Source organism: Leptonotus elevatus, chromosome 3 (assembly GCF_054856555.1).
Source record: "Leptonotus elevatus isolate MCC_2025b chromosome 3, RoL_Lele_1.0, whole genome shotgun sequence".
In the NCBI taxonomy this organism is placed as follows: Eukaryota; Metazoa; Chordata; class Actinopteri; order Syngnathiformes; family Syngnathidae; genus Leptonotus; species Leptonotus elevatus.
This window is the reverse complement of record NC_141241.1, coordinates 1217932-1236150: the sequence shown is the minus strand read 5'-3', so window position 1 is coordinate 1236150 and position 18219 is coordinate 1217932. Positions and strand designations below refer to the sequence as shown.

General features: G+C 39.9%; 1 protein-coding gene across 1 annotated transcript in view; it reads right to left on the bottom strand.

Moving 5' to 3' along the window:
* Positions 1 to 18219, bottom strand: part of LOC147176593 (neural-cadherin) — a 222590-nt gene that overhangs the window by 36929 nt on the left and 167442 nt on the right. Inside the window, 2 exon segments of the mRNA XM_086071071.1 lie at positions 1230 to 1357; positions 10593 to 10807. Coding sequence (XP_085927197.1) covers positions 1230 to 1357; positions 10593 to 10807 — 343 coding nt within the window.

Here is an 18219-nt window from a genome sequence, read left to right as displayed (position 1 = left end):
TGTTTATGTTTTGTTTTGTTTTTTCTCCATCATATTTGATCAGCACACTTTGCTTTTGTCATTCAGGTCTCGAGCCTTTTTCTCCTTTTTGAAAACATCAACACAGAAGACACACTTGATGTTTTAGTCAACAGCGATAACTAAAAATACAAGCAACTTAAAGGCACCTCGTCTACAAAGCTAACAAGACTAGCTTAAAGATCAACTTTCTGATATTTTTCTTTTTCTACCTTTAATGAATAGTTCTTGCCGCTTTTAGTCTTTTGCATTGTAGGAAATGTCCTTGACTGCTTTGAAAGACATTGCAGGGACCAAAGAAGAGTGTCTCACTCAAGGACTCTTCAACACATTCAACAACTTTGACTCCATTAGAAAAATGAATATGGAGTACCTAAGAAAACATGTCAAGTTCAACATCACTGATCTTATGCAAGTACAAAAAACAATATATCATATGTTTAGTGAAAACTCTAGACTGGAAAAGCAAATTTTTAATGTTAGTAAACACAAGCGTATAAGCAGGGCAGTGTGGAGGGAGGAGCTAGAAGTATAGATAATTATGTATTTGAGTTGTTGATAGGGAATACTGAAAAGAGTTGGACTAAGAATAGAACCCTGCAGCACACCTTTGACAAAAGACCTTCCATCCTCACTGACTGCACGTGCCCTGAGCAGCAACTGGAAAACCCAGAGACACTTCTCACAGAAGGCCAACATTCTGTCCCGAATCTTTCAAGTAGAAGATCAACACAATCAAATATCCTTGCCGGGTCCCGCCAAAACAGCAGCACGCTATTCTCTGCTCTCTCGTCTGAACAAAGACACTTCAGGGGCTTTTTAAACAAGGCGACAAAGGCATGTGACTCACACGACATGACCAACATTTGAGCACCCTGCAGAATCCTCTTGAGTCTGTTGAGCTGGTCCACCGTTCCAAGGCCACGATGAAAACCGCGTTGCTCCTCCTCCAATGCTTAACTTCATTTTGCACAGTTAAAAGCACATAAGACCTCTGCAAATCCGTTTTTCCGATTTGATACTATCCTTCATCTTCTGTCATGTAAACATTCAAGTGTTTCACGACATTGTCTTTTTACCGACTATCCGTACCAGAGAATGGAAAAGATTTTTGGGAGTTCTTTTTTTTTTTTTTTTCTTTTTTTTATTATTATTATTATTTTTTTTTTTTTATTATTTAGATTTTTGTGATTTCTGACGTCGCGACCCACCTTGCTGTTGCTGCGGACGTCCAGCCGATGCCAGCGCCTGTCAGCCACGTTGACGTTGCCAGGCAACTGTAACACCACCGTGCCGGAGCCGTGGTTAATTTTCAGCGTGGGGGTCCCGTCGACTAGCTCTGAGTGGAGAAGGAGGGGGCAAATGTGGTCAGCTCCTTTCAAATGAGCACATTTTGGAAAGCGCTGATTAATAACGTGTGCGTGCAAACAACTCCCCCGTTTATCAAGGGAGATACATTCCCGACCCGCATTTAAAAAAATCTGCAATATAGAAAGATCGTGTACAATTTTTTTTTAAATATCTTATACATTCAAGCAAGAGAGACTATCGTATGACATCAAAGTCAAAGCATGCTAGCTTCAAGCTGTTTATTTCTCAGTTTACTTAAAAACTGACAAATAAAACAAAGGAGAAATAAACACTGCATATTTAAACAAAATGTTCAAGCAAACCACATCATTTGGCCAAAGTCTAGCTTCGTACTAACATATAATGTGAAATAAGGATCAGAATAAGGATACTTTTCAGAGCAGCTAACGGAAATTAGCCTCAAAGTCAGCATAATCCTAGACCTTCAAACAACTTGCTACTTTAACACACACGGAGCAGCAACACGAAACAGAGCACAAAGTAATACTGACAGTCATGTTCTTGCTGCTCTGTGAGAACAACTGCTATTATTAGAGATTAGTTGGTGACCTTCTCGGCTCTAAATTCTGACTTGACTCTATACTGTAATGTAAAACCTCATAATAAAATGTTAAAAAACAAAAAAATAATAGATTGCAGGGGTACGAATGGTGAATGGCAATATAGCGGAGGTAGACAAGGGGTAGCAGGCGCTCCGTTTCCGGAAACCAACAACGTTGAACCAAACGTCCTCATTCATCATAACCTTCCACTGATGTTTTCCAGCTGCGTGCAACTGAGACGCCGCTGTTTATTTTTCCTCCCGTCGAGCAGCATCACCGTTATTCTTTTCCACTCCGTCCGTGCTCCCGACTTACTCAAATGGGAAATTAAAAGTTAATGAAGTGTTGCAAACCTCGCCGCCGCCGGTGGTAGTAGTGGTAGTGGTGGGCTCGGCGCAGGAGGGGGAGACGGGAGGATGCATGTTGGCCGGTAGCTATATACATTAACGGGGGGGGCCTAATGTCAGCACTAAATCTGATCATCTTGGGATGGTGGGGGAAGTTTTGGTTCAAAATTGTGATTTTGTGCAAACATTTAGGAAAATATCATGAGGGTAAAGTTGAGTGGGAAGTTTGGTTGTTGGGTAAGTAGGTAGGAATTTAGGTTTGGTGGTTGGTTGGACACTTAGAAGAAGACAACGACTACTAATACTCTCGTAGGTAGGTAGGTAGGTTAGGGAGTTTGGGTAGGCAAGTAGTTATGATCAGTCGTTTGGGTTTATCGTTGTTATATGTGGTTGGTTAGTTGGCCAGATTGTTGAGTTGATAACTAGACCACAAGTTAGTTGGTTGGTTGGTGGACGTCTAGTTAGGTATTTATGGCTGGACGGCTGGGTTGATAAGTGAATAGGTGGATAGTTGAGTAGGTAATAAAAGGGTAGGTAGGTAGGGGGTTGGCTGGTTGGCTAGTTGGTCGAGTGAATGGGTAGGTAGATAGACAAGTAGGTAGCTAAAGGTTGGTTGGTTACTTGGCTGGGTAGGCAGTTAGTTATGATCAGTCAGTTGTCTTTATAGGTGCATGGGTGCTTGTATGGTTAAAAAGGTACGCAGTTGGTTGGCTGGCTAGTTTTTCAGCCAGTTTGGTAGATGGTTGGTTAATCGATCAGTTAGTAGGTGGGTGGAAAGGTTGGTTGATTGATTGGTTGGTGGATGGTGACTGGCTAGGTAGGTAATCACGGTAGGTCGGACAACTTGAAAGGTGGGTGGTTAGGTTAGTATTCAGTCAGTCGGTCAGGTAGATAGGTTCATCGGATTCTCGTCTTTTCCGCCACTCGATGGCATCACTTTTATTAACGCCTTGGCCTCCAGTTGGCCTATCGCGATATGAAAAGCTGCCAAAGCGCTCGTGGGGATCAATTAGAGGCCTCGCCGGCTGACTGAAGGGCTCTTCAACGCTGTTTCTTCACTCAGTTGAGTCACCTTTACAACTTGTCCTTTCATAACACTACACACCGACTCCAGCAGAAAGAGAAGGAAAGAAAGACAGCGGAAGAGCGGTGGGCTAAATAGATTAGATCATATTTTTCAGACAGTTGGTGCCCGGCAGGTAAGACTTCTCTGAGCGGACGTATGGGTGGTTGGGTGGCTAATAGGTAGGGTGCAGGTAGGTAGGTAGGAAGGTGGATAGGTGGTAGGTTGATCGACAGGTCAGTAGGTAGCTAGGTAGGTAGGTTGTTAGGGGTAGGTTAGTCGATTCATTGGTTGTTTGGTTGGGTTTGTACTGTACATGTACGATTGGATGGGTAAGTGGTTGGTCTGTTCATTGGTTGGCTAGGTATGCGAGTGGTTGGGTAGGTAGGCAGATTGGTCAGTTGGTTAGGTGAGTTGGTGATGGGTTGCGTAGGTAGGTAGCTATGAAGTTGGTTAACAGAATGGATTGGTTGGTTGGTCATCCATTAGGTGGTTTGTTGGGTTATTCAGTGTGAGTTTGCGTAGGTAGGAAGGTGGGTGGTTGGCGGGCTACTGGGTGAGGATGGTAGGTATGTACAGAAACAAAGTGTGAGCTTGTTGTTTTGTGAGTGTGTGTGTGGGTTTGTTACATGTTCCTAAATTTGGAAACTAAATCACCTGAATGAAGATGGCCTTAGGATTTGCCAGAGCCAAGAAGAAAGTCAAAAAGCATGCAGACTGCAGAGCAGCAAGCAATTCAAATGCTTCACAATCACTCATACAAATACATATACAATATGCACACACAGACACACCAAAAATTCTGAAACCCGTTTCTTAGGTTAATGGCAGATTACATTGAGCATAGGTGAGAATGTGAATGGTTGACGATTGTTGTGCTATGCGCTTGGCTGGCAACCAGTTCTGGGTGTACGCCGCCTTTTCCCCCAAATCAGCTGGGAAAGGCTCCAGCTCACCTGTGACCCGAACCATGTTCAACAGTACAAAAGATGGATGAAGTATTATTCATGTTTTTACATTTTAGTAAACATGAGACAAGACATTAACAAGATAATGTAGTCTTCACCTTATGTTCATGTTGTTGTAAACAGCAGAGGCCGTTTATTTTCAATTAACCTCAAATACGGATTTTTGCACGCTTTAAAGAATACTTTAGTCTTCAAAAATGCCAACATGTGCATTTCTGTAAATGTCAGAGACGCCTCAGCGACTGGAAGATATTCATTTTTGTAAACACTAAGACAACTCTGAGTTTTTATTGAACAAAACACAAAAAGTTTTTGTTTAGGAATTTCGTCGTCATTGAACCAGTTCAGGCCTCACGGTGTACACAACCTCTCGCCCAAAGTCAGCTGGGATAGACTGTGGCACACCCATGATGCGGACAGACCTCATAAATCCATTGGATTTATTTTTAAACATAAAAGAGAATTAGTCTTAACATTTTTTTCACATTAAAAATTAATGAACGTCCATATTTTGTTGAACATCAATGAAAGTTTAAACCTTTAAGGACTCTAACATTCATATTTTCATTAAACCTGTCCAGTGAATCTCAGGTATGCATTTTTGTAAAAACTGAAGACAATTTAGTCACAAACACTGTCATTAATGTCCGTATAGTTATTTTTTTGTTTAATCAGACAATTTAGTGTCTCCAACAAATGGAGCAAACGGTGGGGCTGTGGAAGTATGCCAAAGTTCCTGGCGTGAACCCAAGCAGATAGCTCAACTCTTTGAGGACATTTTCACATAAAGCCAAAGTGAATCAGTGAGTCTCTTCTTGCCTACATCAGTCAAAGATACCATTGTTATTTTTTGGCCATCTTTCAAAAAAAAAGAAAAAATCACAGTAGGCTATGTTCGCTGTAGCTGTGAGACACATTTTAATTGCCGCTATTTGGCCCCGGGTTGCAGCGACAAATTCTTTCGTAATTGTGGCCTCCCGACAAAGTCGCTTCCTGTGACAAAAGATCAAACCGACATTCCTGACAAATGTGACGAGAATGAATTCATAATGAAACCGCGGGGATAAGACAAAGCCATGAAGGAGCGTTGGCGTAATTCAAATGGGCGTCGCTCTCATGTCGATGCAAGTAAAATAAAAAAAACTACATAAAGAGCTTGTTAAATCATGTGAATCGAGTGCATATTTTGAAGAATGCCGCCGCTTATTTGACAAGAGCGAAGAAGTCGGCGGTGCGCATAACTATTCAAATTTTGATGTCGGTGCCGGCTCCTTTTCTTGTTCTAGAGAAAACCACTAAAAGGCCACAGTTAGTGGTGGGAAAGATCGGGAATTGGGTGGGGTAGGTGGATGGATGGCAAGGTACCACATCCCTAGGTTATGTATGTTGATTGGTTTGATGGGTAGGAAGATAGGTTTGTTGGCTGGCTACTTGGTTGAGTAGTGAGATGTGTGGGTAGGTGGGTAGGTATAGGAAAGAAACAGGCCAAACCGTATCGGTATACTGTACTCTAGGTAGGTAGCGTTAGAAAGAGAAGATGGACAAATCAGTAGGGAGGTACAGTATGCGGGTTGGTCAATCAATCAGTCAGTTGATTTGTCAGTTAGTACAATTAGCTAAGTAGGTATGCAGGTATGTGGTTGGTTGTTTAATTGGTTGGGAAGGAAGGTCGCTCGATGCGTGATATGTTAGTCAGTTTCTTATGCGGATTCATTTTTGGAGTTGGCACACGAGCCAAGCAAGATATTTACTGAGGTGCAGATGTGGATACAAATGTGAACGTTACAGTCCACTTGCATTGGGGCAACAAGCCACCTACTCCAGCAGATGGAGGCAATAAGAAGTCATTTTTAAGTTAGCCCAGTAGCAGAAAGCTCACCAATATCCCCATCTTGAGGCAGGTGTACCTAATGTATTGTCTGCTGCTGACCTAAACGTGCGCTTGGCAGGACGGCCGGCATTACCATGACAGCACATCCTGCCAAAAAGTGGGCCACCTCTGACTGTGGAGAATGAAGCTGAAAATAATGCATGAGTGAAAAAGAGGAGAAGAAGCGCGGCAGATGTTCTGAGCCCAGAACGAAAACGACAACACGGAGCGGAGCGGAGGCCTCATGACGATAGAAAGCATAAAAAACAAAACCAAAGCAGTAAAATGCTGGTCAAAATAAACAGATTGAAGGGAACATCCAGTGATCGAGCGAAAACAGCAGGACAGCTTAGCTCACTAGCAAGTATCATTCGGTCCTATTTACACATGTACACACTACACGCACACACAAGCACACACACTCCAAACCTGTCCACTCATCCACTCAACTCCTTATCTAACCACGGGCCAGTTGCTCTCAGAGGACAAGGACACACTACATCCAGTCTTGGTCCACTAGGAGCGAAGACATTACACTCGTATAGTGGCAGAGCTGGCGCTGTGTGTGTACGCATGTTTGCGCTTGGTAGGTGGGTTAGTTAGGTGGTTAGGTACGTTTTGGATAGGTGGTATATAAATGTGGCTGGTTGGGGAGGTAGGTATGTCAGTTAGTCCGTCTGTCAGTGAGTTAGGCATGTGATCAAATAATGACTCTAGTTAGGTCGGTTGGCCAATCAATCAACCAATCATTTAGTTAGTCAACATTAAAGCATGTACAACATCGTTTTAATGCAGCCTGAATCTTGCAAATTCTTCTTGTACTTGTGACACTTTTAAGTCCTGCCCTGGAATGTGCACTCACATAATGACTTTATAATGGTCATCTATTTTATTTATGGTGCCTTCATGAGCGTACAAGACCTCCGTGTGTTTGATTAGCGAGTCACCAATGGAACATCAATCAATCCAAGATGGCTGCCTGACCTTCAATGGGACCATGACATGCTTGAAGTTGAGCGTTTTTTTTATTTTTATTTTTTTATGCTCCTTTAAGACATTCTGTTCAAAGGACGCAACCGGTAAGAAAGTCTGCCTTGTCGTCATTGTCATTTGAAGGCATCTCTTTTCTGAGCTTAATGAGGTCACGTTGCGTTCACTGATTTCTTTAGCCTCGCGTTGCACCAGGCCAAAACAATCCCTTTTTTTTAATGTTTATATTTCTTTCATGTTTCCGTCACTTTAATTAATTTGAGGATTGAAGGGTTCAAATGATGTGGACGGCTGCGAAGCTTTAGCCGCAGCCTTCATTTATCTGGGAGAGTTTCGGCTCTCCGAGGATTCAAATGACTTTGCCGACGGACGGCCGCTGAGCTTCCTTCAGAGCTTTTAATCTCTCATATTAATTGAATTTACTAACACTCACTGCCACGTATGTTTATATCAGTCAACTAGAATCCAACCGTCTGCCACCAACATATTGTACTGGTCAAGTATGTTTTTCAATGGGTAGGCTGGAAGAGGGTCTCGACCCGTCCACTTACGTCTCTTATGGTATGTTTCTGAGTTAAATGATCATTTTGCCATCAAAACACTTTCTCAGTCTTGTTTTTATTGGTTCGTAGTTTGAAGTGTCACATAAATAAACTATACATAAGCATATGAGGATCAAAGCTACTGTTTTGCTAGACTTTTTCTCCCCCACAAAAAGCTCCGTTTCTCTTTTGTATGGTCACAAACTGCTGTTTTGGGTTAATTAACAAATGTTTGACTGTTTGATTATTAAAGAACGCAAAAAAAATCGATACCAAATCTGTCAGTCAAAAACAACAGGGCTTTGCTCAAGGACACGAGAAATCAATTGGTTCTTGATGTGTGATAGAAAAAACATTCCTTCAAATTGACAACATTGATTTAATATTTCAAAATTACTACTCATCTATTAAGGGTGAGATCTTGTTCAAAATCATATTTAAGAATATAAGCACTCGTTTAAATGCAACCAATAGGAGGCCCCATGTTATGCTGGGGAACCTTTTCCTATCAAAATGGCGGAATGCACATTCCGGCTCTCTCTGTCCCGCCTCCAGTGTGGATCACCGAGGTGGATTCATTACATGTGGCAGGTGAACCTTGAAACGATTTAATTAGAGCTCTAAATATGTAGCGCCCCACGCTAATTAGCACGCACGCCGCGACAAGTCAGCTGTCGCCCTGCCACTAACTAACCATTAACCCCGGTGGCCTCAGGAAACATACACACACACGCACGCACACACACGCACGCACACACACATTCTTATTATAATAGTGCATTTGTTACAAGGCAGAATGTTTGGTGTATGCGTGCTTGTGTATGTGCGCGTGCGTGAAGTGAAAGCAGTGAAATGAGTGTCAGCTTAGCCAAAATGAAAAATCCTAATCCCCCGCTCGGTAGAGAGCAAAAGGGAATTAAAGCTCCAAAAATGAATTTAACGTCAAAGAACACGCTTTCATTTTCTGGGCTGAGCAGCAACACAGAAGACCGGACTGATCTACTTTCATGTATTTCTACACTTTGGTTGCCGGTTTGAACACCACCTTCTCAATTTGCTACAGTTACGCTTACTCGACAAAGCTTATTCTAAATTTCTTTATTGAAAAAAATATATTTTCCATTAGATATATATATATATATACTGTGACAATGTGGCCCACAATAATGATAATATATCTTTTGATATTCAATTTATTGTCCGAAATTTTCCCAGCGATATATCACAATATTCAGTATATGAGTGACTATGAAAACTTGCAGACTGTTCTTCTTTGTCTCGACAGCAGTTCTTCGCCATTGCTTCTGCCTACTTTACTTCCATTTCGGGCAGAGGTGGGCATCGAGGGCGTCCTGCAGGTTTTGCATGTTTCCCTTCTCCAACACAGCTGATATATGATCCGCTCATCAGCAAGCGCTGCATAAGCCTGATAACGATCCTGTTGATTGGAATCAGCTTGTGCTGGAAGTGAGAAACCTCCAAAACCTGCAGGACTCCGGCCCTCCAGGTCCGAGATTGCCCACCTCTGATTTAGGAGATGAGCGTCCCCACAAACAGGACAGGAGAGACTAAATACTGACGGTGACAGCAAAGGATCACAAAAGTCACAGTTCGGATTGGATCACGGACTTGAGTCACAGATCAAATCGTTTTTTGCCCATTAAATAATAATAACACTAATAATAATAAATCAACACAAAATGTCTAATTTAGTCGTTTAGGCAATTACATTCTTATTTTATACCTGACCCATGTATAAAATAAGAAGGTATTAATGGCTTAAAGTTGTTTTCCTAAAATCTAAACGTCAATATTTGACATTTTGAGTTTATTGTTGTTATTTATTGGAAAGTTTTTTTATAAAATAAATGAAGAAAAAGTTCTATTATCTTTTTTTTTTAAATAATTAAAAAGACAATGTGCAATTTAAGGCACATTCCCTTCCTTTAACCATGTAAGGGAATTACAAAGTAGCCTCGGACCAGGATATTGAAAAAAAATCAAGAAAAAGTAACGCAAGCAAGCAAGGTAGCTGCCACTCCTTACTGTTGCCAACCCTTTTTTGCACTTAAGGGCCACCGTACCAGCCAGGCACTAATGCTAGCACTAGCTGCTAGCCACTAATGTTGGAGACTTGCGGCGTATCATACAATGACGACGTAATTAACTAACTTTCTTAGCATCCTAAATTAGCGACTAAATAGACTTCTGGGATGGCATTGTGATAATGTTGGTAGAAAATATGTAATTTAAATAAAAACTTCTATATTTAAGCAAACACGTCAAAAAAGGAAGTCAAGCTGGCGGTCACGTCGCCGCGCAGGCCGACTTCAAAGTAAAAGCCCACCAAGGCAATTGCATTGGCATCAATGTATTGTTTGCTCAAGCTTAATTTTTGAAGTTTGCCGTGGTGTGTATGTTTCCAGCTTCTTTGACACGTCTGAATGACGGGGTAAATCCATTAAGTGCTTTGCGTTGGTGTGCCGTCATAGAATATCGATACTGCCTACACTACTAGTGTATCGATATATTATTATTATTTAACAGAGAGCACAAAAAAAATATATAAAAAAAAATAAAATATATATATATATATATATATATATATAATTAATTTTATTTTACTTGGATTATTTTAAGTATATTCCACATAGCTTTACGCAGAATTTGCATTTAATCGGATTAGTTTGATTCCTTGAGGATTCAAGTGTGTCTGTTCCGCGCTGTAATTGGCCAGCCTCCGTTTCACGGCGTGTCGAAACAAACAAGCTGATTTTGCGCACAATGTCATGATGCCGAGTGCCTACATAATCAATCAATCGGTGACCCAGATGTTCCCCAGCTGACCCCCCCTCCACTCATCCCCCGCCTTGTGTCCTACCGAGGGCCATGAAGTCCTCGTGGTCCCAAGCTCGCAGCTGCGCCAGGGGCCCGCTGTAGAGCAGCAGGCCGTCGGGCACCTCGGTGATGAACTCCAGCGAGATGTGGCTCTCGAAGCACGGCGTCATGGGAGGGAACCAGGCGTAGCCGTTACCATGGAAACTGTGCTTGTTCTGCTGGCACTCGGGACCCTCCAACTGGGCCGGGCACTGGCACCTGGAAAAACAGGGGGGTCGATTACTCAAGTCTTACAAGGAGCGCATTACAGAGTAGGTTTCTTTCATGGGTTTGCCAAACTTAAGAGTTGTGTGACCTCAGTGTAATACCAAGTTGAGCCACAACATGCTGGGCAGCACTGAGTTCTACTGGAAGAAATGCAGAATAATCAAGAGAATCACTCATAGTGCAAATAGGCGCCTGTGATTGTATGAATTTTTTAAAGGTGTATGATTACCATAATATCTATGCTAATTTATTTAAGCCCCTCTATGTTTTACATGATATATTAGCATTAAGCTTGGGCCAACAGTCCATCATTTGTCTATTTGTTTTACTTTGGTTGACATTGACTAATGGCCACCTGCCAGTCCATTCTTTGTCTCCATGTGCACCGACATTGACTGTCTATTGTTTGTTGACATGTGACCTGCCCAAGGTTATTATCGTTAGCGAAAACCAACAAAATACCTCAAACTAAAATGAAAAAACAACATTTTCGTTAACAAAATATATTTTCTTAGAAAAAAGAAAGAAAAAAAACGGAACCTACAGCTTACGATAATAAAACTAACTAAAGGTAACTATAATTATAACAAGAATGTCCTTCGTTTTCTTCTTTGTCAATTCTTATCATACATGAGCTTTTAGGGTTCGTTTTAAAAGTATTTATTTTGGTATATTTGTACGTCCTTGCAGCTAACAGTCGTGACGGAATTGTATATTACACAATACATCATTTACCTTGCACTTGACTCAACATAAAAAATAAAAAAAATAAAACTAATACTAAAACTAACCAAATCTAAACCAAAACAAAGCATTTCGACAAGATAGAAAGAAAAACCACAGGACGATATAGATTTGTAAACAATTATTATTATTATTTTTGCCAAGATAAAAAAAACAACAAACTCATTCTAAAAACCAATTTAAACTTAAAAACAAAAAGTCGAAATGAAATAAAATCTAAACTACAATAAAAAATCCAAACAATTATAGGACGGGTATACTTTCATCTTATTCTCCAGCGGTTGTTAGCTTCTTTTTGACGCTTTCCATCATTTTTTTTGGGTGTGAATTCTTTGAAGCATGACTTCTGCTGTCCGTCACACTCGCTTTTGCGCTTCCTTTCCCGTCCTTTTACCTCGTCCATAACTTTTCCCTCTCACTCGTCTTTCCAATTTTCTCCGTCCGCCGTTGACGTGCCGCGTCTCATCTCTGACTTGACAAGCTCTCGTCTGCTTTTCTTCTTCTTCTTCTTCTTTTTCATTCTTGCTGCGCTCTGAGCAGCGGCGTTTACGACTGTGTGTAAAGTTCATTGCAGATGTCACGGAGCTGTCAGAATGTCGACTCATTCACCATTAATGTGAGCTACAAGATTTGACATTAATGTTTTATTACAGACAACAAGACAACTATCTTTGTTTGTTTCCCATCTACTTTTTTGGGTCGTTTTTTTGTTTTGTTTCAATTTTTTATGGCTGCGAGATGTTCTTCCGAGGATGTTCTTGATTGAGGATGTCTTTAAAATGTTAAAAAGTTATAAAAGCTTTTTTCTTCAAGAAATAAAAATACTCCGAGAACTACATTTTATATATATATATATATATATATATATATATCATAATAATCAAGATAATAATAATAATAATATTGATAACATATTAATAATATTAATAAAATCAGGACAAGTTAAATGAATCAAGTTTGTACCCTTTTTTTGCATTATATATTTTTCTGTATTTTTTTTTAATGCATGTGCTCACGATATTAAGAGAACAATCCACACAGTGCTCATCATTAATATAAAAAACAAGTAAAAGCAAAATACACGTATGTACATGTAAAGTATTTTAAAAAATTTTGGGGGAAAAATGACTATATAATTCATAAAAAATATGCATGTGTAGACTAAAAGTAAAACATAATTTTTATCATATTCATGCATCCAACTTTTTCCACCCCCCGTCCCTTGTAAAATTGATGTCACCAATACCCCAAAACATGTTTTCAAATTAAAAACAGAAATAATAATAATGATGATGAAAGTAAATAAATCAATGAACACAATCAAAATAAAACATGCAAATATAATTTGGGATTTGCCTGCATGTTGTAAAAACGCTTAGAAATGCACACTATAGCTAAGCAACAATGACTAAATGTAAGCGGCATCCATCATGCGAGGGATTTAGCAACAATGTGGAAACAGATGAGGACCATTAATTCACTCGGCTTGTGCGGATGACATTTTGTGTTTGAGTGCGCGCGTGTGTGTAATCCCGGGATTATCTGGTGTGGTCTGATGTGGATGTCGTGCACGAGCAATCGCATCATCCCGCCCTCCTTTTTTAACCTTTTTCCAGCTGCTTCTAATTAAACCAAGCTGTGCGCTCAAATTAACTTTTACCACCACATATGCTCAATGACTTGTGTGCGTGTGCGCGTGTGTGTGTATTAAAGTCTCCTGTGTGTTGCACGTATTGTACACACAATGACATAGATACAGTACACACAGCCAGACTGCTTGCAGTGTCGCTGGAGCTTAAATACTGGAGCTCCAGAATCTAGCTAGTGAACACTCATTGAAAACTTGACACATTTAACTGAGAATTTATAAAAAAAAAAAAAAATCTTAACATTGTCATTAAAAAGTTATTTTTAAGATAGTTTTTTTTGTCAGCAAGTCATGGAAAATTAAGAAAAAAGCGGAAAATTGGCGTAAAAAATTTGGGAAAATTGTATGAAAGAACACAAATTGTCATAATTGTCAAAAAGGGAAAATAAAAAGTGGTGCTTATTTAAAATGAAACGCTATAAATGCGTGAAAATCATCCAAAATGAATGAGGAGGAAAATCTTTGCTATTTTTTTAGTCACTGTGTCGAATTGTAAATGGAAATGTGTCACAAAAATCACTGAAAATTGTGTAAACCAAAGTGTCAAATGTTGGGAGGGGGGGGGGGGATTAGAGGTCGTGCAAAATGATTAGAAAAAAAACAGGCTAATAATAAATATTGTGACATTTTCCAAATATTTTAGTATTAGCCCAAAAGCCTTCAGGTTTCTGCTAGAATGGAAAGCAAATGTCACAGAAAGCTCACTAGAACAACTGAACTTTAGCTCTTTTTTACATTTCATTAGTTGGAGCTGAGGCCTTCGTTGAGACTGAGAGAATTGTGAACAGTTCCAAATAACAGTCACTCTTAGCACAAAACTTTAACTTTATACACTATTTTTAATAGTGGCAGTTTTCCCCATTCCAATTTACTGCATGAGATTAAACATGATTTGTTCATTTGAATCATAGCCCTGGCCTTAGTTATGAGGGTGTGCACACTTGTGCAAACACATTGTGTGTGTTTTATTTTTCCTCAATTGAGTTATACAGATTACATTATGGTGGAATAAGCTTTGGAACAATTCATCTTAGTCCGATTTTTGCATATCACAAACACCTGGCATTGGATCAGGGGTGTGTAGACTTATTATAAGCACTGAACCCATCTTTTTTTGTCACCCCATGTTGTTCTTGTGAGATGAGAGTTTGAATGAAATGAAAGATGACGGCGCAGCAATGTAGAAAATGATGTGCAGTGGTGGTGTTGTTAGCGCTTCATTATGTTGCTACGCTAACTCTTCAATTCCACCCGCAGTCAAACAAACGGAAAATGAAGCTTTTGTTTCACACTAATTACGGCAAATGTTCTCAAGCGCCCTACGCTAAACTAAACTAAACTGAACAACACCCCCCCAAAGATCTTTTACATGCAATTTGCCTGGCTGCATTTTCTCTTTTTTTTCCCCCCCTAATGAGTGTTATGCAAATATGGATGAAGTTTAATTAAAAGAGAGATGTAATTACACTCAGCATACAGACGCAGAATGTTTTACTGGAACAAACAACATGATTAGGTTTCATTTTCTCCCTTTCATTGTTGCCTTCTTCTTGCTTGTGTGTGGACCGCAACGCAGTCGTTAGATTTTATTCGTCACATCTGCATTTTAGACAAAAGGGGGACACAGGTGTGTTTGACGTGTCATCTTTTGTATTGCAGAAACGCTTTCTTTCTTTTTCTTTTTCTTTTTAGGGGTCCATACAGTATACAGGCAAGTTGGACGTTAGCGTTTGTGTTCCTTCGTGTAGTAGCAGGTTGTGCATCACAAATCTCCAGTCATTTTGTTCTGCCTCCAGTTTTTTGGGGTGTAATTCCACGGGCGATAACTGGATGGCAGCATCGGCCATCCCGTCCGATATTCAAATCAGAAATGCTTAATTCCAATCGATTCCCATCCCGAGTGACAAACAAGTCTACTAAATGGTACTTCATTTATATAGCGCTTCTCCACCTTAAAGCGCTTTACATTTGACTACACATTGACTTACTGATGCCACAGTATGAGGAGCATCTGGAGCGTTCAGTATCTTGCTCAAGGATACTTCGACACGGTCATAATGGCATGGGATCGAACCCGCAACCTCTGGGTTTGGAGACCACCACTCTACCACTGAGCCACACCCCACTGTCTACTCGTCCCGTGGTTCTCAACTGCGATCCTCTATCCCCCTACCTAGCCTTTTTTCCATGTCTCCCACAGCCAACACAGGTGTTTCAAACGATCAGCTAATCGGCAAGCTCTGCATGAAGCCTGATAATGACCCTCAGTGTACTAGTCAACATCTTGAGTGTCAGTATTAGTACTACCTCATTTCCAATTGTGTCTGGGTTGCCATGGGCGTCCGTCGCTGCTCTTCGGATTGCCGTTTGATTGGTCGCTCGGTGGCCAAGACAAGAAATTTCATTTCCGCATTTCTTGATTGATTCAGCTTCAAACTGTTGAGCTCATTCAGGACATCTTTGCACATTTGCAAATGAAGAACTATTTCACATAGTTATCCCACTTTCCACATTTCTTGACCAACTCATCCATTTGAACCTTAAATTGTTCGGCTCATTCGACGGCTCGGGAATTATTTGTCATATTCGGAAAAATCGTACAGTCGCAGCAAAAGTCCTCAATTTTAGAGATATTTTGTGTATTTACTTCCTCTTTCTTTTTTTTTCTTTTTTTCTTTTTTTCTCAAGAGCTCAGTATTGTTCATTCGGAAATGTCATCATCATTGCTCTTTTATTATTATTATTATTTTTTTTTTTTTTTTTTTATATATATATATTATTATTTTTTTGTGTGTGTGTGTGTGGGTGAGTATGTGTATGTGCGTGCGTGCGTGCGTGCGTGCGTGCGTGCGTGTATTTGTTAGCTCACCAGAAAACCTATTAGAAAAAATCTCATACCGTTCACCTAAACCGAACACCAGGAGACCCGAGGGGACCGAAGAAAACCAAGGAAGGTGAAATCTTACTTCCTCTTTCCATGTTTCGTAACAGATTTGAGCCAAATTAAAGTCTACAATTTTCAGTTCAATTAATTCCACACAGCATTTCAGTATTCAGCATTCACGTGCAATTTCTACAAAAATTGAATTCTCCTGTTGACATTAAAAATGCATATTCCGGACTTTATTTTTGTACTTTTATGTTAGAACAGGAGTTCAATCAATACTTCTACAAGTCTTTTTCATTTCTTTCTTTATTGTAGTGCAGAGCTTGTGTACTTTTGCCACCTCTGCACCAAGAACTCAAAGCAAAGTCCTCGGTGTGAAGACAAGAGGATGCATTTAGCGCAATGGCGGCGTTGTCGCACGCCTTTCACATGCCTAATGGAGCGTGTGAAGGCCTCTTTGAAAGCAATTAAAGCAGACACAAGATGCCAACTCTTCCCTCACGCCTCTCAAGCGCCGTGATGAAATAAAGAGCTCTCCATCTAACATACATTGTTGACGTCCAGCAGCGAGCTCTTGATTAACAATTCACTTCCAAGCTGCCGTCTTTAAGGAGAAACATAAAAAAAAAAAACGGATTCACGCCTGGAGATGAAATGTTTGTTTTGAAGATCTGCCGATGCCAGCGAGTATTTACGTCGTCTTCTGACAAGCAAAGAAGCGAATTAGTTGTCTGCGTAACCCTTGGCTACAGAAGTATCGAAATGTGATGCAACAGTGGTGGAGGGGCAGGGGTTGTGTGGCCCCGGGGCGTCGAATTTCAAAAGAATAAAAGAAATAAAAAATAAAAAATAAAAATATGGGAACACAGTCCATACTGTGATGCTGGTTGATTTCCATAATGACTTTTTTCATCCTTTCCTTGAAGTGTAGGAAAGGAAAGCCCTTTGTAATGATGATTGCACAAATGCTAACATGTTCAAATAGCTAAGCTAACACATAGCAAAATAGAAAACAAATATTGAATGGAATGGAATGGAAAACAAATATTGTGAATGAGCAGAACAATTCGAAATTGCAATGGGTTTAATCAACTGAGGAATGTGGAGGGAGGAAGTACTGGAGGCTATATGTCACATTTGTTCTCATTTTAGTGTAGAAAATGTGAAATTCAAAAAAAAGGCGGAATTATTGGAATGTGAAAAATAGTTCACAAGATGTATTGAATAAGCTTAACACTTTAAGTGGAATGAATATATGTGAGGAATGACTAATACATTTTAGGTTATTTGCATTAATTTGGGAATGTTTTCTTGGAAAATGTGGAATACTGAAAAGAAAGAATTTTCCCAAAGCGAATGATGAAAAAGAGCATGTTAGGATGCATATTCTGATCATTGCACTTTTTATGAGATTTTCCTAAACAAAGGATTTTATTATGCAAAAAATATATACATAGTTAGCTTAATAGAATAGTTACCATTTTGTTTAAAATCACAAAGTCAATAAAAATTGACCTTTGTGATTGCTAAAAAGTTAGTTTTTTCTTGTTTTCCCAAAATATTCAAATATAACGAATGACAACGATGTTTTGGACCAGTGTTTCACATCTGCTTTTTGTTACGCCACTCCCCAAGAAGAAGACAATATTTCATGCCCCCCTCCCCCCAATTCACCACCACAACAATAAATAGTATCATTTGTCTAAAAAATTGTTGTTTGTCGCATTCTCTGACAATAAAAGCGCCACTGCCACCTACTGTAGTGAATGTGCCATTACACTTTATTCTAGAACAACAACAAAAAGAATATGTTCCCTGGGATCGCACGCACACCCCACTCCCGGGCCTCGCACCGTGAAGAATGAGGAAGAATTGTCCCATTGCTGAAATAGCTTCAAGTTAAATGGTACTGGGCCGATTAGATTGTCATGGCAACAAATACAAGCTGAAATCTGATTGGACGAAAAATATATATCTAAGCTCCACAGGAAACACTAACAAATAGACTGTTTGGAATAAATGATTTCAATTTCATGGAACTATTATAACAATTTAAGTTGTAAATATAGGTCACCCGGAGATACTTTGTAGAAGTTTGTGGAAAAATGTTTTCCCTTCGCAAAC